This window comes from Watersipora subatra, chromosome 9 (assembly GCF_963576615.1).
Source record: "Watersipora subatra chromosome 9, tzWatSuba1.1, whole genome shotgun sequence".
NCBI classification, from domain to species: Eukaryota; Metazoa; Bryozoa; class Gymnolaemata; order Cheilostomatida; family Watersiporidae; genus Watersipora; species Watersipora subatra.
This window is the reverse complement of record NC_088716.1, coordinates 54,956,562-54,977,136: the sequence shown is the minus strand read 5'-3', so window position 1 is coordinate 54,977,136 and position 20,575 is coordinate 54,956,562. Positions and strand designations below refer to the sequence as shown.

General features: G+C 37.7%; 1 protein-coding gene across 3 annotated transcripts in view; it reads left to right on the top strand.

Moving 5' to 3' along the window:
* Positions 1-3,443: 3,443 nt before the first annotated feature.
* The window catches only part of LOC137404635 (rootletin-like), a 31,826-nt gene continuing 14,694 nt past the window's right edge, over positions 3,444-20,575 (top strand). The window contains exons 1-11 of one of the 3 annotated variants that reach the window (XM_068090862.1): positions 3,444-3,569; positions 6,849-6,980; positions 8,376-8,522; positions 13,522-13,713; positions 14,132-14,200; positions 15,077-15,193; positions 15,621-15,791; positions 16,840-17,073; positions 17,527-17,657; positions 17,806-17,988; positions 18,543-18,677. In XM_068090862.1, coding sequence (XP_067946963.1) covers positions 3,528-3,569; positions 6,849-6,980; positions 8,376-8,522; positions 13,522-13,713; positions 14,132-14,200; positions 15,077-15,193; positions 15,621-15,791; positions 16,840-17,073; positions 17,527-17,657; positions 17,806-17,988; positions 18,543-18,677 — 1,553 coding nt within the window. In that variant the 5' untranslated portion in view covers positions 3,444-3,527. Of the gene's footprint in view, positions 3,570-6,848; positions 6,981-8,375; positions 8,523-11,983; positions 12,051-13,521; positions 13,714-13,991; positions 14,067-14,131; positions 14,201-15,076; positions 15,194-15,620; positions 15,792-16,839; positions 17,074-17,526; positions 17,658-17,805; positions 17,989-18,542; positions 18,678-20,575 lie in introns of those variants that run through there. The other 2 variants (XM_068090861.1, XM_068090863.1) reach the window with 2 other exon arrangements.

Here is a 20,575-nt window from a genome sequence, read left to right as displayed (position 1 = left end):
GCAGGTGTCAGTAATGTATGTATAGGAAGTACCTATCAAAATATAGATACTTGTGTTTAAGTTCTACAGGGCTCTAATCGTAATTTGACAGGCATGCCAAAATTTTAAAGGCTAAACTTACTGGCTGTCATCAATGCTACATGTTTAAATGAGTTTAATTCTATAAAGGAACTTCCTAAGGCTTTTGAGGGTCTTGGAACGATGCCCGGTATGTTCACCATCAACATAAAGCATGGTGTCGATCCTGTTATGCTATACTCATCAAGACCAATTGCTGCAGGTTTAAGGTATAAGGCTAAATCAGAATTAAATAAAATTGTAGCTGATAATGTCATAGAAGCAGTAGAAAAACTTACCGATAGACGTCCGGTCTTATGATTACTCCCGCGCCGGGAGGCAAAATGTGCGTAGATTTAGCTAATCTCGACAAATGTGTCAGGAGAAAAATCTATTATTTACCTAAGATTTCTGGTATGCTATATAAATTGCCAAAAAGAGCTGTTTTTAAAATTGGATGTTAATTCTGGCTTTTGGCAGATAAATTGGACCCTGAGTGCAATTTGTTAACAACCTTTATTATACCGTGGGCTAGGTAATTTTTCAAATGCACGCCATCGCTTCGGTTCCTGAGTATTTTCAGCGGGCTGTAGAAAAAATATTGACAGGTTTAAAAAGAGTCATTTGTTTAATGGATGACATCTTAGTGTATGAGACAACGCCTCAACAACACTGGGAGAGGCTCAGTAGCGTATTATAAAAGATTGAGAAGTGAGGCATGACATTCCGCAATGAGAAATGTGAATTTGGATGTTCAAAGGTCGGGTTTTTAGGCCATATAGTTAGTGGCACGGGTATAAAACCAGTGAAATGCCAGTGAAATAAAGGCTTTGTTAATATGTCGTCTCCTACTAATAAAATGGAAGCAAAAGGCTCATCGGTATGGTTAACTACTTAATGAAATTTAGTAGTAAATTTGCAGGTTCATGCATGCCGATTCATGAGGTTTCTGGGCAAAGTTTTCAAATGGTTCTGGAACCAGCCTAAAAAGAGCCATTTTGCAGAGTAAAACCGGAAATGTCTAAGCAGTATGTGTTATGTAAATTTGATCTAAATGCAAAGCACAGGGTGTCAGCAGATGCGAGTAAAAATGCTCTTGATGCAAAATTGCTCAGCCGACTAAAATAGCAATTGGCAGCCAGTTGCATACGCTTCCAGGAAAATGCTTGAAACAGAGACAAAATATGCTATGGTAAGAAAGGAATCACTGGCCATTACATAGCTAGCGAAAAATTTGATTATTACTTTGTGAGCCGCGAGTTCAAAACCAAGAGTGACCATAAGCCTTTGATAGCAGTTTTAGGTGAAAAAGATTACTTTCAATTACCAGTCAGGGTACAACATTTCAAATTCTGTTTGTTGAGGCATGATTCTTCTTCTCACTAATCACATCCGCTCCTGTGCAGAAGCCTTATTGTGATACCCTATAGAACTAGATATTGGGGTCAATAGTTTTTTCAAAACTTTAGGTTGCCAGATGGTGTTAGTGACTAGTACACAAGTGGTTAAAGACTGTAAAACGCGACCACACTACTGAATTGTATTCAACAATGGGACGGCAAATAGTAAAATAGGCAACATATTTTGTTTTAGTAGCAGCTGATTTCAAGGATCGCATGAGCATGTGGAGTGTGCTGGTGGCTTTAGCACAAATATGGTTAATGTGAAGGTCTGGTGCAAGGTTTGAGCTGATCATAATGCCCAAGTATGTAAAATTTCAAACAGATTTGAGACAAATTTGATTTATATAGTATTTGCAAGCCAATGTAGATTCATTGGAGATCCACATAGCTTGGCATTTACTGGGATTGAAACACATTTGCCAGTCAAGATGAAACAAGTTCATGAAACAAGATTGTTTAGATCAGTCTGAAGAGCAAGAATATCACTGTTGTTTCTTATTATTCTGTACAGTAGTGCATCATCAGCAAATAAACTAAGCTGACTATGATTACGCTATTTTTCATACTCCAGGCAAAAATATGCCTTTGGCAGACTCCTTGAGTCGACCACACAGATATACTTGCAATGAAATACTCATACGCTTCACTCTTTCAGCACAGCTTCAAAATGGCAAGCAGACATGTCAGCAGAACAAGCCAAAAAGTCGATTACCGAGAGAACAAGAGGGTGACTATATTTTAAGTAACTGGCATTTACTTTGCTATTCTTATAACTTAGTTTAGAGGTATAATTATTATATCTGGTTTTACGTTCTAAAACAAACGTAAGGTTTTGTCAGGCCTGCCAACCTAAGAGTGGGGCAATGCGTGAGATTTGGTTTTGGGGCAATGCGTGAGATTTGGTTTTGGGGCAATTGATGTATCAATGATAGTATATATAAAATTGGGAAATTGGGGCAAAAATCTCACGCATTTCCATTTTTTCTTTGGGGTGATTGCGTGAGTCTCACCAATGATATACAGCCCCAATTGGGGGCTGTATATCATTGGTCTCACGCCATATGCGTGAGAGTTGGCAGATATGGATGTTGGGGAAAACCATTGAACAATCTTTACCTTAAAAATTCCCTTTTGGAACTGCAGTTAGAAATTGCCCACACCTGGAAAGGTCAACCGTAAGGTCTTCGTTTCATCGATCAAAAATATAAATTGATTACAACTGTCAATAATCAAGATTAGGGAATATCTAAAATTATGAGCAAAAGCTCTTTAAAACGGCCCATCTGTGTAAGATAATAAACTAAGCCATTCCCAGTACTTTGTGTAGTAATTGGTAAGATAAGCCAGTTCTATAAATCATCAACCTAACAGTATTTTGCCAACACTGAAGAGAAATAGGATGTTATGTTTTCAAAAATAACGTGAAGTTATATTATTAAAATTCCATCATGCTTGCAAATATAAATTATTTTTATTAACTAGCCTTAATAGAGCTACTGTATTATTATATTATTATCGTTGACAACTCTTTTATTATCGCAAATTAACTCAGACCGACGATGGAAAAAAGAGGAAAATACAAATAATAATAATCTCGTCGCTAACAAAAAGTTGGAGTTCCTTAAAAAGGGTTCGGTGTATATGGGTGCGGCTTTTAGTGATTCTGACTAAAGAAACTGTGCGTTTGGCAAAATGTGACCACGTGTTTGCTGTACTCGCCGGCGTTTAGTTGCTAGGAGATTAACTAACAACATTTCACAACAAAGAACAAATATCTATGTTTTAACAATTGTTACGTAATTCTAAATTAATTTCTTTTATGTATATGATTATTATATTTATAAATTTTATAAAATATTATATAAAGATAAGCGTATATTCAATTACATATTTCGCAGTACGCTATTGCGCGTATTGTTTACCAAAAGCTTTATATCACCTGCTGTACGGCGTACTTTATCAAGCAGATAGTCTGCTGAGATAGCTGGGTTTTTTGCAGAAATCTGTCGACGCGCATTCTGAAGTGCTGCCTTGTATTTGAACCACTGGTTCAACTGATTTGCACTGATGAGTAGCGGAGAAGAACAACTTCTTGAAAAGGCAATTCAGGTATTTAGTGTTTGTCGACTATAAAGATAAAGTTATAAATGCTTGCTAGCAAGTTAGGAGAAATACTAACTTAATAATTTAAGTAATACATGTAAGTATGAGCTAATCTTCTTGTCGCTTAATTCATACAAAACAATGCTTAAGCTGTACCTAAGTGTTGTATTGCTAATGGAAGCCATTTGTGTTAGTGCATGACTATACCATATTTAGTAGGATGCTCTTGATTACATCTTAAGGTTACAGGTGTTTTAAACCCACACTTGAAAAGATCTTAACTCCTTAACAATGTTTAAATTTATTAAATAAAGGTTTGTAGCCAGATCATTGAGATGATTTGACCAACACATTAGCCACAAGCCTTGTTAAAGCTTAGTTCAACCCTGCAAGCAAGTTTAGTATGTCAATAAAACTAAGCTTTCACTGGCAGCGCATTTTAGGAACAGTTTTTTTGAATAATTTTCAAAATATGAGGTTTTGAAGCCGATATGTTTCTCAACAATATATTGAAGTATCTTGCAAAGCCAAATGCTTTCGCTTCTGTCGATTACTTGCCGACCTTTTGCACGTTTGCAAACCGTTTCGCATTTCATCAAAGGAACCTAAAACGAATTTGCAATAAAAAACCTCTATCCAAAACTTGTTAGCTTTAATTATTGATTTTTATTCTGCATACAGCAGTATATGAGACAGGTGTATGAAAATTGATTTCGTAATTATCTTTACAGGATGGAACATTTTATTCAGCGTATAAATTGTCTTTGTAGTCATTGTCGACAACTATTCGCCTCCTATTGAGTACTAATTATTGGTCCATCATTGGCATAGCATCATTTGAGGTGCAAGGGAATTGATTGATTGCATTATACGGCCATCTAGGAATGTTATTTCATTGACTCGATAAATTCATCACTATCAACAGCCAAAAATCAATGCAATGCCTCTTGAGCTGTTATCTTTTTGCCCAAAGTTGTAGTACTGCAGTAAATTACTGGTATTTTAGTTTTGTATTTCTGGGATCAGCAAATGACCAAAATTAAATCTTCTATGGTCAGGCACTTTAGCTTATACCTATTTGTTTGGAATGCATAAATTAGCCCGTTTCTTTTTAGCCAAAATTCAGATAATTTTATTCTGTCGGCCTCAAATATGCCGACAAATAGAATTAAAGCTTTAACTTTGCTGCAGTACATTTGAGTTGAGGCGCTTTGGTGATTTTCATTATTCCGTGATCACATCTTGTCATGGGTTGAAATTTTGGACCATACCATGCATTCGATTAACTTGCTTGGACTGCTCAATAGCTCTTGTTGCATATTGTATTAGAAGTATTGGTTTATGGCCGGTTTATAGCCAGACAGCAAATACTAAACAGGATGAATTGATTGTAAATTCAACTCCACTTCAAACGTCTAGCTATATCAAGTTTGGCAGCGCAAATTAAGTTTCATTTCACGTTGTTTGCTGATAAGTGCGCTTTTAAGGCAAACTGTAGATAGACTTATATTGGCAAAGTTATTGAATTGCTATTTAATGAAGCATTTTAATTGATTCTGCTGGAGCAGCAGCATTTGTAGAGGCTATCCCTATAACAATACAAACAACTTCACGCCTTGTTAGTAATATGGCCCCTATCCACGTTCGCAATTGAATGAGAGCATTTTGCACTGCGTGTATGCCATAGAGCAATGTTATAAAATTATCTCAAAATGATTATGATATAATAATGCCGGTTTCCTCGTTCACTGGTTCTATTCTCTGTTTCTTGACAAAGAAAACAATGACTCTCCTCCAGTATATTTTTTTCAAAAATATTGTCGGCATTTAGCATATTTGGTGCATGTTGGTTTTTCTACAAGGTGCTTGCACAATCTCAAGCAAGGGTGTGTAATGATTCAGAAAGAGGCCTGCCAATTTCTTGAGAGAATTTAGGCCACCTTTTATGAGTGCTCCCGGTCCACTGTGTCAGGTCGCGACATGATAGATTTGAAGGTCACTTTCTGTTACTTTGCATTGTCAAGTGTCTCTAAAGATATCAGTTTTAGTTGATCCTTAACTTCTTATCGACAATATTTGGATAAAATAATACATCTGCTATAAAAAGAATACACAAAAATGCACTTACTCGGCATATTTGTTTTTATCTTAGGTTTTGTGCTCTAGACTAGGGTTTGGGCTAAAATGGAGTTTTTCTACTTTCAAGGTGCGTTAATCACATCCAGAATAGTTTACCACTAGTTAATAGTTCATTATAATGCTTCCAATATTAATTTGAAGCCGTATTTCATTAGCGTAGGGAAGACTATCAAAGCGTTTGATTTATTAAACCTAACTCATGACCTGGCGGTAGCAACTGTTCAGGCATGACCGCCGAGTGAATATTTAGCAATTTCAAGACCAAACTAGTAATCTGTGAGGGTTGGTATGAATGGTAAATTGACTGAGCGCTCGTGTAAATTTGTAAAACGATATCGGGCTTCTATAACTCTGCAAAGCCAGGTGGGTAGGCTTTGCATGGGCTAGCTTGTTTAGCTGCTAGGCTTTATCAAAGGAAGCTTTTTACTAACAGTTCCATTCTTGAAACTATAATACCAATTCCTTTTTATTTGGTTAAATCATTTAAAAGTACAATAAAGATACCAAACTAACATAGCAATGTTTCACAAGTTTCAAACATACAAGCTCTTATGTTCATGCTATGGTTGGTCAAAGGTCATGCACAACCTAGAATTATGTAATATACTGGCCTTCCATAAACTATTTAAATTTTAAAGTACATCAATTACCTAGTTGACAAACTTTTCTTATTGTTGTTGTGATCTACTTGTTGAGTTGTCTTACGAAGCAGCTATCAATAGCAAATCATGATAAGGACAAATGCCGCATCAATTAATGCTTTGATATCCATCAAAAGACGCTGGTCACGGAATATTGTACCGCATCAATCAGGAAGTGCTGCTAGTCAATCAGGGTGCGTGTAATTTGTAAAATCTACTTACCTTGACATAATGTTCCATGAACGAACACAATCACAAACCCAAAACTTGTTAACTAAAGCCAGCATGCAATAAAGAGAGACTTTCAAATCTACAAAAGTGTTTGAGGCGTTTTGTGATTTGGACTGTTAGGTTTCCAAGTGGTACATGTCAAATTCAAGAGCTAAAACTTTTATCCATATAAGCCAACATAATCGTGTTTCACTCTGAAATTTACGCATGAAAAGGTAACTCTACTGTGTTCTCTGATCTTTTTCTATTGAGGATAATTGAACATTTTTATTAGAAACTTGAAGATAACGTTCTAAAAGGAGACGAAGAACTAACAGTACAGTCTGAGGACGGGACAGGACCGGAGAAGGTTGCTGCGCGGGTGAGGGACATTGTCACCAAGAGCTTAACAGACAACCCTGCAGAGGTATGTTAGTCAAGGCTAGGGAAGGCTAAGTAACAAGAAGATCAGGTAAAACTAATAAAATTATAACTTTAAAAGTCAAGAATGTTGAGAAGCTGAGACAAGTTCAGTTCAAGTCACTTAAATCTTTAATTAAGTTGTTAATGGTGTTGTAGTTTACAGTGGTTCGCTCGATGTTGTTGAGCTTGTTTACTTAAATGTGCCGGAATATTTTTGCTTACGAAATCAAATATCTTGCTGTAATCGTCGATCAATTGCACCAGCTCACCTTCATTTCCGTTAAGCATTCTATCGAGAAGTCACTCTGTGAAACGGTGCGCTTTTATCACTAAACAGCAAGGTATGTTTAAAACTTAGAGTTGTTTGCAAACAAGCACCTGTCGACATTTGTTTTATAGTCAATAGAAATGTTCAGTCAATAATAGAACAAAGTTTTCTTTTTGACCTGCATTATGATTTCACTTTCAGCCTTGAAATGACCTCAGCCTTGGCGTGAGTTGTGGCAGGATTTCAAATCAAAAACCTATCATTGACTAACTACTTGCCTCAATAGCACGTCTTTGCTGGCACACATGATAAAATAAGAGTGATTCCGGATTCCCTACTCATAACCATTTTGAATTGAATCACGCAGCCTTTCACAATTGTACAAGAATCATGGCAGTTTTTACAATGGTTGTGATGTGCTACACTTTGTGATAACGGAGTCACGTAGGCCTTGTTGCAGCAAGTAAGCATATCCTCTCAATGTAACACACACTATTCCTAGATCTTTGTAAATGGTTAATGTTTGCAAATTACGATAATCGCTAAAAGATTTTCATCTGGTACATCCCTCAGCCATCATACACTCAATCGAGTAACCTGCATGTACATTGCGTATCGGTGAAAATCTTCAAGTTTATGAAAATTTGACAAATACTCATTGCATGCCCGCTGTGAGCGATAATACTTTCTAAACGCATACCTGAGAAGTGTATACATATGGAATCTGAAAGCACCTCATGCGTTACTTTGTTACAAATTAAGTGCTGACACAGGAGGTAAGTGCCAGTCAGCACTCAGTTTAGACTGTCTACATGGTAATTAAGAAGCTTATAGTAAATCCTTTCCTTTTATTGGCTGCGATCTCGGCAACTTGGTTGCAATTAAAAGAACAATTCTGTCTGTTTTCGTATAAGAGAATAATCCTCGGTCGAGTCGATTTAGTTTTACTGGAGTTTATTTCTCATTAAGTTGAACAACGACTACCTGGACAAATGAAAGTTTCCCCGCGAGTCACACGCAGGCCGGCAAGTGCTGCTTCGGATCCTGTAAGTTGAGAGTTAAAATCGAGAAATTTTCGTTTGACTCGTATATAGTGTAGAGATGCCCAGAGTGTGAGGCTTGTGCTTGCAGGTGGGCATGGCATCACCCAGCAACAGCACTGTCATGGAGGAGAACAGGATGTTGCAGGCGGAGCTCAATCGCTTGGAGGACCTTCTGAGTCAGTCCAGAGCTGAGCGAGACGAGATCGGCATCAAGTACAATGCTGTTAGTGAGCGGGTAAGGCATCTGCAACTACGGCAACGGCTGTGTTATATGTATATATCAAAAATAGAATCTTTCAACAAATGTATTCTGACTTACCCTATTTCTTGTTGTTTTTCTATGGTTATAAATATCTGTTTGTCCAAGAATAGTTAGTGAAAATTTTATCAGTTGTAGATTATGTTCATGGTAAATTTAGATGAATGTTTATGATCATAAATTTGAGATTCTACTCATGTACATAAAACAACTCGTAATATTGCACTGAAGTTATCAAATATGCAATATAGCTCTCCTGTAACCTTTATCTAATGTTACATATTCTGCACTCATTGAAAGAAGACCGTTTTTTAAATAAATTATTGATGCTCTAAAATTTGTTATAAATATCACAAGGGATACACATCTACCTTAGCATGCATATTTTTTGATGCTCCATATTTTCACCTATTTGAAGTCGATTTGATCTTTGTGTTTTAACCATGGGTTGAAAGGTCACTATAGTGCATCAGTAGCTCTGATCCTCTGAGAATAGCGTAGTTTCCTCCGCATCAATAATTATGGTCTATTTCAATGCTGCCATCTCTAGTTCATCAATAGAGTGCCTGGATTTCATTCTCTTCCTTCCTTGCTCGCGGTTTACTTCTTTACCAGGTACTCTTGCACCAGTATAACTTCTCTTTCTGTCTGATTCCTTTGCTAGAAATAGACAAGTGGATTGATCTGCTCACATATTTTAGTTTTAAATGTTGCATCTGGGGTTTCTCTTAATATTCAACATGTCTATTTGTTAGCAGATTTTCTGTACAAGTTTTATTTGTTCCACTCAGAACATCTTAAACGTTTTTCTGATTCTCTAGATAATACGAGATAAGGAGTTGAAGGTTGCAAAGGAGACTAACTGCTGGGGTTGTTCTGTGTCTTGTACATTATTCTTTTGAGATAATGTTCAAAGCTGCTTTTTATTTAATGCTCTGGTATCATTTTCTTGCATTGAGTTTACGCAAATAGCTAATTAATGATAAAACAACAAGAGTTCTAGAGGCTAATGTTATATGCTTAGCCTATCACTAGGCTATACAGTCAAATGAAAATACAATTGGTTACATTGATACATGACGCTACTGTGACTCCATCCACGCACACAATATTCCAGTGTTTATATCGGCTAGCCCGTCTCTAAGCAATTTTGTTTATGCTTGAATTGATATTATTTATGGAGTCGCGTTTCAATCTAAAATCTAGCAACCGGCACAGCATGTTGCTAGATTGTCTGCTTTGATGGCGAATAATGTGCTCGATATAGGTAAACAAGTTCCATTGTTGCTAAGTGTATCTTATTTTAGCTTCATCCACTCAAAAGTGCATTAGTTTGGATAAATTGGTTATCGTAGCCTTGCTTTTGATTCGCTACAGTAATGTAGAAAATTCTAACAGATTGCCAAGCTTCACTCTAATTACTTGTAATATCAGCTGGCTATGCCCTCAGAATCAAATATATTACATAGTGCGTATTAGCCCGTTTGTAGTTTCTCAATTCTAAACTTGTCTTCATGTTTTTGTGTTAAGAATTGCTTCTGAATACTGAAGAGCAGACAACTCTTATATGAAATTAGCTTTCTCTTCAGATTTATATGACAGTTTGATTTATAGCAAGTATTTTGCTTGAATATCTATTTCTTTTTTCTATCTATTTACATCAGAGGGAAGGTTATGTTGTTTTATTGCTATTGCGTTTTATAACAAGGCTAACTGTCACACAAACTTTGTCTAAATGTCGACAAATTTTCTGCGACTCCGATAATAGAATAACTATTTGATTTTATTTACCTGACAGCCTCCATCAGGCGCTATGGAACACTACTCAGTGCTTTATAAAAACCTTTAGAGCATCTATCTTAATCCATTTTGAATATTTAGTTTGTCCCATGTTTTGCTGATAACTAGCTGATATCGCAATTGTTGATTAGGTGTTTGAGCATATCCCAGGGTATCATTTGATGCCTAGTTCTTCTAAGGTCAAACTTGAACAGAAAGCACTACCAGAGTGGAATCAAACTAACCAGCCAGCAACTCCATCTCAATAGGCACGATTGATCAGATTTTTTAGGGAAGTTATCTTCACCTATGAAGTTTTCTGAAACTTTGCTTTTTATCTTGAACCTATTAACTACGCACACATGGAGTATTTCCGTTCTTTTCATGCTGTTTGAGCACAGACTATACCGTAACACATATTTTAACGATTGCTTTTAAAATGGAATGTTCCACGATCAATGATTTCCGCAAGCAGCTCGCGATTGCTGTCGTGATGCCGGTGCAAAACCATGTTTATACTAATATTAACTTAGCAGTGAAATTAGATGTTATTATTTGTTCTGGCATTCCTAAATGCTAGTCTGCTGTTTACATTTCTATTGTTTTACATTATCGATGGAAAGAATAGAGAAATAATTGATTCAAACTCAAAGGCTATTACATTTCATGCTGGAGTTGATCCCACTACTAATTACCCTATAATACCATCATCAGCCATGCATTGGCCGTCTCGCCTCACTGGCATTACACAATTAATTTGCCCTGATTATTGCATGGAACGCTGCCAAGCCTTTTTTGGCAGCAGTGCAATCTTGCTGGTGGCGCACCGGCCGGTTTAATGCCACATCAGTGAATGGCAGCTTAAAATAGCTCGGCTCAAATGTATCGACACATCAGGATTATAGCTGGTTTTACGCCGCTATAACAACTGAGCAGCTCTTTCTTCACGCCTTATAAGTTGTAATTAAAATATAAAAGGACATATCCTTCGATAGCTAGTGTTTTATCGGGTGAAACTTTATCCTAAAACTTTAAAGAGATTCTTTTTTCATTTCAGGCACTTTTGTTGCACTGCTTGATTGACCGGCCGGTACAGAAAGCTGCCGTGTAATATTTACCTAGCATATCACGCACTTTACCGCAGCCGGGCATTAGAGAGGTTTCCTAGGCAGCGTTGCTGCCGATAATGGTCACAATCTCAGACTCTCGAATTTAGTCAAACAACTCCTTATCAGCTGCCCTTAAATAAAACGAACAAATTACATGTAAATAGAACATATTTGTTAATGCTGACATTGGTGATTGTGTAATTATAACATTTGTTATATACAAGCGCTAGGCCTCTATGCAACATTATCTCTCATTGTTTGCTCGTTCTTATATGAAATTCTTCAAAGAAACTCTAGCTGGCTACGTTCACACTGGTCCATAGCACGAGCCCATTGTGTCGCTTTGTATACGAGGACAATGAAACCCTATGCAAACAATTATACATCATATCACTTGGCAAGTGGCGTCCTTGGATGCAATCAGGCTGGCCGCAGCGTCTATTCAGATCGTAGCGACCGACCGATTAGTGTTCAGTCATTTTCTGCCTTGATCCCGTCTAATTGAACTTGTAATGCGGAGCTCGTGTTGAGTAGCATTTTTTGGAAAAAAAGTCGATAGGCATTCATATATACCATGAGCTACCTGGACAACTATCAAGACTTGCAAGAAAGCAAAGTGAGTAACTGCTGCGTATATTTCCAGGCATTTAAAATCCTCCTTTTTCAGATTCCTGAAGATCAATACAAGCGTACGTAATGTGACTCTTGGGAGCTGCTGTGCAGGCTTTTAAGCATTCACTATTATCGGTGTTTTTGAAATACTGGTGTTAAATATTTATTCGGGCGAGCATTGTCTAAGGTTTTTAAAATTGATGTGGTGTCCAATATCAAATGGTAAAAGCTCAGTCATTAGACAGCTCTAGTCATGTGTGGGAACTGAAAAATTGGGCGTTGTCATGATGAACTCTGCGTGCAGCGAAACAACAGCTTCTTTAGGCATTGTTCAACAGCGGAAGCGCATGGTTCGTATGCTTCAAAGATTTGTGTTTGTAATTTCTCATGTCAAGTTTTAGCATATGACATTCAGGATTGTCTATCTACATGTATCATGCACTGCTGCCGTACAAATGACATCATCACTGAGTTCATGTTACTCCAAGGCTGAGTATGTTTTAGGTAGCCATTTAGGATTATTTCAAGATATCGTTCTGTATTAAAAACTGATCATTATTTATAATTGATTTTTATAGTTTTGGCAACCAAACATCAGCCCAGATAAAACAATGAATAATATATTTATATATATGTGTGTGTGTATAATAATATATATATAGATATGTATATAAATTTGCATTAACATAGATACGAATGATATGATTGGAGATATGTTCCACATTTGGCCGCATACTTTCTTGTTTTCATGTGAAGCTCAGGCTCATGTTCAGCCGTTGGCCCAGAAGATCAGGTCTTTTGGTGACACGTCGGTGACACGTCGTTTACCTGCAGCTATATATGCATTTTACAGCAGCATGAACAATAGTAGTGTAGCTATCGTATGCCTCTACACCTCTCTTCGTTTCAGCTCTTTTCATTGTTTCATGTCCTTTCATGCTGCCTCTCTATTTCTTAAGGCTTTTGTATTTATTTAACAAAACTAGTATATGTCTGAATTGGTGTATCGATTCCTTTGTAAATATGCGGCCTAGCTGCTGCATTTACCGGCCGGCATCGTTAGCTAACTACCGCTGCCTCAGGGCTGTTGTCCTATATGCACAACTTCCTTTTTGTTTTTGCCATTTTTTCATAAAACAGGCTTATTTTACGTTTTTTAAAGACCGCGTAGTGCTGAGCTGTGAATTGTATTAAACTTACTAGGATTACATTAGGAGAAGCTTTTATTGTTCCTTAGCGAAGGGTGTATGACCTTGAGACAATGCTAAGTTTTGCTAAATGATACAAAAATAACTGACAATGCTTTCTCAAATTTAAAAAAATCGGACAAGTGATCGTTTTCTCAAGTTTTGCTTTTTGGAAGGGGCTATGCATTCATTAGCTGTTTTAAGCAAGGTTGTTGGAACAACACTGATGAAAAAACTGTGCCGATAACTCCAAACATTAATGTGAACATGTTCTATGACTTGACATAGCTGGAGCAGGCACTGAAGCTATCTAGTGGAGAAATCAGCAGTGACGATGTCGGACAGAAGTCGCTTGTCCAGCAGAACATCGAGTTGAGAAAGAAGTTGGATGAAGAGCATGCCAACTACAAGAGGAAGTTGCAGGCGTATCAAGATGGCCAGCAGCGACAAGCCCAGCTTGTTCAGAAGTTGCAAGCCAAGGTAAATTTCACCAGCTTTTCGTGACATGGCAGCATACGACTAGATGGTTCTCTTTTCATCCGATGACCCAGTTGATTGCTTTTTAGTTTTTCACACAATTTAGCTAAACAATCCCTTGGCCCGCTTTACCCACAATCCTTTGTGATCACAGCTTCTTGTCGCTACATGCACTCAAAATCTGACCAATTTATTTTTTAGCTTCATATTAGTTGCAGTATTTGTAGCTGTGTGCAATACCTATCTATATTGTCTATCGAGTTTGCTCTCCTTCGAAACAGGTACTGCAATATAAGAAAAAGTGTGGAGACTTGGAGTTTACTCTCCAACAAAAGGATGACCAAGTAAAACGCATGGTATGTTGTTTTGCTGCTGGCAAAATGTTGTTTGTATCCATGTTGTACTCCGCGCAATGTTACAGGTCTTGCAATATAAGAAAAAGTGTGGCGCCCTCGAGGGCGAAATGGAGTCACTGAGATCTCAGGCTGTGGTAAGCGTGAGATTTGATTGGTTGACAACAGTCTGCACTCTGTCTATCCACCTGCCTGTGTTGTAGTTCACATCTAAGAAAGTTTGAATTTTATCTTTTATGAAATCCAAACTTTCATATTATCAGTTTGAAGAATTAACTGTCTTTAGAGTTAGACAGCCAGTAATTTCCTAATATTCATCACTGTAGTGTGCATAGACATCTAGAGCAGCGCACCATGACTATGTGTTGACACTACAGAAGAAGTGTGTGGTGTAGTTAGTTAACTTATTTGTTTGCAATCCATTCCATGCACGAAGCTATACACTACTTTCACAACTTGCAGATATCAAGTCAAATTGAGCATCGATATGTTAACTAGCGGAACTGTTGAAGTTGAAGAATGTTTTAATTATATTTTAAAGTTGATGGTATTTAAGCAGTTGATTTTAAATTACCTTAAGTTCATTCCTTATCAGATATTGCTAATGAGAATACGTGTCACAGCGCATGCAGGTATTGTATTTGGTTAGTAGCCTTGACATCAAAAAGGACCACCACTAACTTTTCAATTCATGCTAGGTTAAGTGAGCTGTACATAGAGTTAGGTTCAATTCATTCGTGACATTTACAAAGACTAAAAATGTATAAATGTTCTCATTTTCTTCAAAGGTCGGCTCTTGAATGCAGCAATAACTGGAAGATTACAAACAGAAAAATATCACCACAAAATAGGTCTGGTTATCTTTAGGCTATAGGCTATCACTAACTCACATAAGTTGTGCAAGTCAAACAACTGCGTTTTAACACTAACTAATAACTCGTAGTGCTGATGGACTACATCACGGAGCTAGTGATAAGAGACTTTAGTAGCTCATATTAAAGTCTGTTTTGTAGCTCAAAGATACGACTGACACTCTTCAGTCTAGATTGGAGAACACCGAGGCTAAGCTGAGAGCTGTTGAACATGATCATTCTATGGACCTAGAGACCGCTCTCATCAAGCTGGAGGAGGTAACTTCTCATAGAACATTTATCAATAATGCTTGTAGATTGATTATCTTACGAGCTAGTCATATGGCTAATTGTGTTTTATTGATAGTCGCTTGGTTGATACGACCTACATTAGGCTTTTAGACCACACAGAATATGCTACTTACTGGTTCTAAGATATCAGCTAAACATTATAGTACATGAAACAAGGTTTTAACATTTCTTGACAGCAGATTTTGTTTAAGTCCGGCTCTAGGGGAAAATGTGCTGTTCTAAATTATTTGTCACAAAAAGCTGTTAGAATACATTTTTAAGAGTTTCAGATTTTTATTGTTTTAAACTCTCCAAAGCACCTTTAGCTGCCCTAAAATCACCAGCTAATCACCTTTTGTTAAACCTATGGTGGTATATTGAGTGTCTGATATGTTACCTAAGGGCTCTATTGCAGGAACAACAGCGATCATCTTCCCTTGCCCATGTCAACTCGATGCTTCGTGGACAACTGGACCAAGCCACTTCCGCCAATCAGAGCTTGACAGCTGATATCCACAGGCTGACAGCCGACTGGCAGCGTGCTCGAGAGGAGTTGGAGGCTAAGGAATCTGAGTGGAGAGAGGAGGTGAGATAATGCCTCTCTTTCACTGGAATTATCCTCCTTTGACAGATTCTTTGTGATACTGTATTTGCTCAGCAGCCGCTAGCACCTTATCTGAAGTGTCAGCAGCCTCTGGCTTGTCATCTCGCTATGACATTACAATCTATCAACAACATGACATTGATTGGCTTATACATAAGTTATGGGCATCTGGTGAAAGGTGTCAAATAGGCAGTCAGTGCTGAAGCCATGCCCAGATCAATAGGTATCTCACTTTGATATCACAATTATTAAGGCTATTCTCTGTACTCGTACTACTATTCATCTCTTATTGGTCTTTTACCAATCAATATCTTCTATCTATAAAAGCTTTGTTCAAACTTGGGTATTTCAAGAATCAAGAGGCTGCTATTGATCGGCTCACAGAGAACAAATGTTTGATTAGCCATACAGCAAAAGGTGCTGCAGCGCAGTGCATGCTCCGCTCTCACCCTCTAGTTCAATCCCCATCTATGGTCTACTTATCTATCACATTATAGCTATGCAGAGTTTAACTTGAGTATTGCTGATGGTTGCATCTTGTCGAGTAAGCTTGGGTTTCTGCGCCGCCTTGACACCTGCTATGACAAACATCTAGCAGCTTATTAAAAAATGTCTCTGCCTAACCAGTTTCTTTTCTAGTAAGATAACATTGGATTACAGCAGCTGGTTGCAATGAAGTAATCTAACATAGACTTTGCGCCACGGCGCAAGTGAAGATTCATAATAGTGCAAATGTTATTGATCAGCAATGAACCTAAATGCGGTGTTTTTTATTTAATCTGTCTTTAAAACGCTCTTTAGGGTTTCTTGCATCAAATATCTTTTGCTATCTTATTCGCATCATAGATGATTATGCAGCCTTCAATCAATATATTTACTGTTTTTGCTTGCGGATAAGCAAGTTACGAGGCATTGCTTTTCATATTCTTCTGGAATTATTACAATGGTTTATATATACTACAAATATAATAAAATCGTTTTAAGAATATTTACAAAATAAATGGTGTTGAAGAGAGGTTGTTTTTTGTAGGAGCAATCATTCAATGAGTACTTCTCAGCTGAACACTCTCGTCTCCTTTCCCTATGGCGAGCAGTTGTTTCCTTCCGACGTCAATTCTCGGAGATGAAGTCGGCCACAGAGCGTGATCTCTCACACGTGAGAGCTGACCTGAGCCGAGTTCACCGCAGCATGCATTCAGCCTGCCTTAATCTCAATGCCAATCAGAGGTCGGCTGAGGCAAGAAGCTCTGCCAGCCCTGATAGAGTGAGTGATACACTTTCACCATTTTCTTTCCTCTTTACCTACTAGCTACCAAAGATTAGTTGTACTTTTTATTGTAGATACCTGTGTTATATACTTGTACATATGCATTGGTTGAGTCGACTATACATTTGCAGATACATTAGTTAGATCGCAAGGTTGGTGATAATTGTTGAAATAAACATTATTGAAACTAGATAGCAGACGTTTGATGTTATATATAACAGATTTTACTTATTTCTATTTGATATCTGAATTGCTTACTATTTTATCATAAGGATAACATATCAAAAGATGCCGGTCAGCAGCAGTTCGTGATTTTAAGAACGAGCTAAGTTAGCCCGAACACTCTATCAACTTGCTAGAACTCAACCTATCAAATTTAAGAATTATAAAGTCCTTGACACACCATTTACCACTAATTCATTCTCACAGAACAAAATTTGATTGTTGTAGTCATTCCAAGCTGTGCCAGAGAGAATGCCAAGCAGCTCGGCTGGCATGGAGAGTGCGCTGAGGGATAAGACAAGGGAGACAATCGAACTGCAGTCTAGACTTGAATCTCAGTCAGCGGAATTCTCAGCCAGGTCAGTCTATAGTATTTAGCTACCTACGAGGAGACTAGAAGTTAGAGTAGCTGTATGCGATTTAACCTTCCAGTATGATGGGACATAATTTAACACTTGAAGTAGGTACGTTTTTAGCCTGTTTTACCTTTCTTATCCTAAACTTTAGAGCGTCTGAGATGACGGTCACAAATGAACGAATGAAAATCCAACTGATAGAGAAAGAGAAGACAATACAGGCGCTGCAGCGCAACGTCAGTGCCTTGGAGAGTCGACAGGCCGCTGATCAGACTGAGAACGAGACTGCAAAGGCTCTACGAGAGGAGACCGAGGAGTTGCATGCTGCTCTTAGGTGAATATTCTTCTTTGTAATCACATCAACATGATTTTGAGAGTATAAACTTTTTAGTAGGTGTTAATAATGATGCTTATATTGGTGAACTTTAGTGTGTCTTTTTACCATATGTGTCTGACAGAACTGGCAAACAACCAGCTTTTGAATTGTAAGCATTTTAACTATTCTATTGGTTGCTGTTGTACTTTCTCGTTTCTCAATCATACTTTGTGCCATTTGCATTTTATATATACCAGCATGCTGGTAGTCTCGTGCGACATGAGAGATCCTCGCGTGTAATAACGATGTTCACAATTATTCTTAGACATAAAAAGACGTTCGAGTGGCGCAGTTGAAGCGCGCTTGGAAACTAAATGGAATATCTACGTTTAATTCCGGTGCGAGGCTACCTTTTCTTGACGCTTTTAGTGTGGCTTAGGATGGACACGACTCTTGGTGTAGTAAAGATTTGATGCTTGCATATTTTTAGAGGGTTCATATCCTACAGAAAGCCTGAGGCCACTTAAGTTGGACAAATATAGTTAGCCATCCCTTATCATTGTATGTTGCAGAGACATCGCACAGGCTGTCATCAATGATGCAGATATCAGCCAAGTTGAGGATGAACATGATGAGAGTATCAGCTACAGAACAGCTCGCTCCCCAAGTCCTGTGCAAAGGTCTCCTCGTGCAAGAAGCAGAGGAAGGTGAGTGGGTGTCACCCCTGCTCATAGATATAGCTTGTGTTTCAGCAGTATTTGACTAGAACCAAATTGGTGGTAATAAATAGTTTATTGGATGAAATGTGTGTTGGTAAACATGACCTGTGTTGGTGTCAGTGCGATCTTTTCAGGAGAGCAGACAAATGTAAACACTGTTTAATGCATATGGGTCTCGGGCATGAGGTACTTGTTTGCATATGTCAGGTCGGTGTCTACCTTGAACAAAAATGATCTGATGATTCATTAAAACTAAGTCCCTACAAGTACAATAAGTTCATGGCTTCACATGATTTTTTGTAAATATAAATAGAATAAATGAAATCTCTGAGTTGACCATTTTTACTCGTTGGAAACAGTTAGTTATATCTACCTAATATAACAGATCTGCTGAATTAGGGCAGATAAGCAAAGCGATCTAGCCAACGCAGGAAGAATTGTTCGACACCACCCGGATCTGACGTAAGACTGCCCTACCTACGTTTATTCATTAAACAAGCTGTAGAGTTTACACGAGCTCCAGTTTGAATGAGGCCATAAGTGTGATATAGAAATCATACAATAAGACATTGCACTTATAGTTTGTTTTAAGATCTAAGACCACCTGACAGAATGTATAGTCACTCACCTGTCAAGTGTGTTTAACCTCCTTGGTCTTATTAACACCTGTTGCATTGGTCACGCTCTCAACTTTGCAATTCATTCTCTTTTTTATGTTTTGTGAATGTTGAATAGAAGATCATAAACAGGTTAATTATTAATGCTTTGCTTTGTAGTGGTGCCACAGGACTTATAATTAAACACAGTTTTGAGGATAAACTGTTGTTTTCACAGTTGTTTAGGCTTTCTCTGATAGCTAGATTAAACTTCCTTGAAATGTTCCGTGCTCTAAGTACGCTAGTCGCTTTTTAGGCAAAATTGAGTTATTAATTCAAAACACTGTATTACACGTAGCAAAGATAATTATTTCACACAAATTTTTATGTAAGGAGTTCTTAAAAATATCATGTGTAGAGCATGCAAAGGTCAAGTTAACGTTTTAAGACAAAATTTTGGGATTTGAAATGTCTCCGACTCTCTCAGTGAAAATACAACTTCAACAAATCATCCTGATGTAAACACACCATAAGATAAATCAAACCAATATCAAATTTAGATTACTTTAAGGAACAGTCTATTTTTACAAATTTATAAAAATAGATGTTTATTGTTAAGCCCCGTTTACAAGAAAGAACTACACATAATACTCCATACGACTCACACACAGTTTGACATGGGCAGTTTGTTAGAGACCTAGCGTGATATCAACTATTGGCCATGCATACGGTTGTAGGCTATACACAGTACCACCCCGCGTGTTGAGGCTAGCTGAGCTAAGCCAAGGGTAATGCTGCCACTGCTCTGTTGATTAGCTGCTTGTTGTTTTGGCATGCATTTCTGGAGAGATCTAGATTAGTAGCATACCTCCCCAATGGTGTCAGAGTGTTGCTTTACGTTATCCTGTGCTTTTACTAGGTTGTTGGGCAGATTAACTGTATCAGCCTTAGAGCTATTGGGCATGGGCATATTTCTGTTTAACTTTATGTGGTAGCTTCGGTGGAAGGATATTTTATTATCTGTCTGTTAGAACTACCAGACAAGGTATTGAATAATGAGCAAATTTACTTGTGTGATCTCGAGAGGTTATAGTTTACCACCAGGAGAGTTCAATGTGGAAAGTGGTTTGATAATAAGGAAAGTTTGCTGATCACAATATATGGTACTAGTTTTGGCATTCACTGAACCTATTATCAGTGTTTTTTTCTGTTAAGAGCACGAATTCGCATGTGAGATTTTTACCCATGCATATGCACTTCTTCTGTTAGAGATGGTGGTGGAAGGCTGCT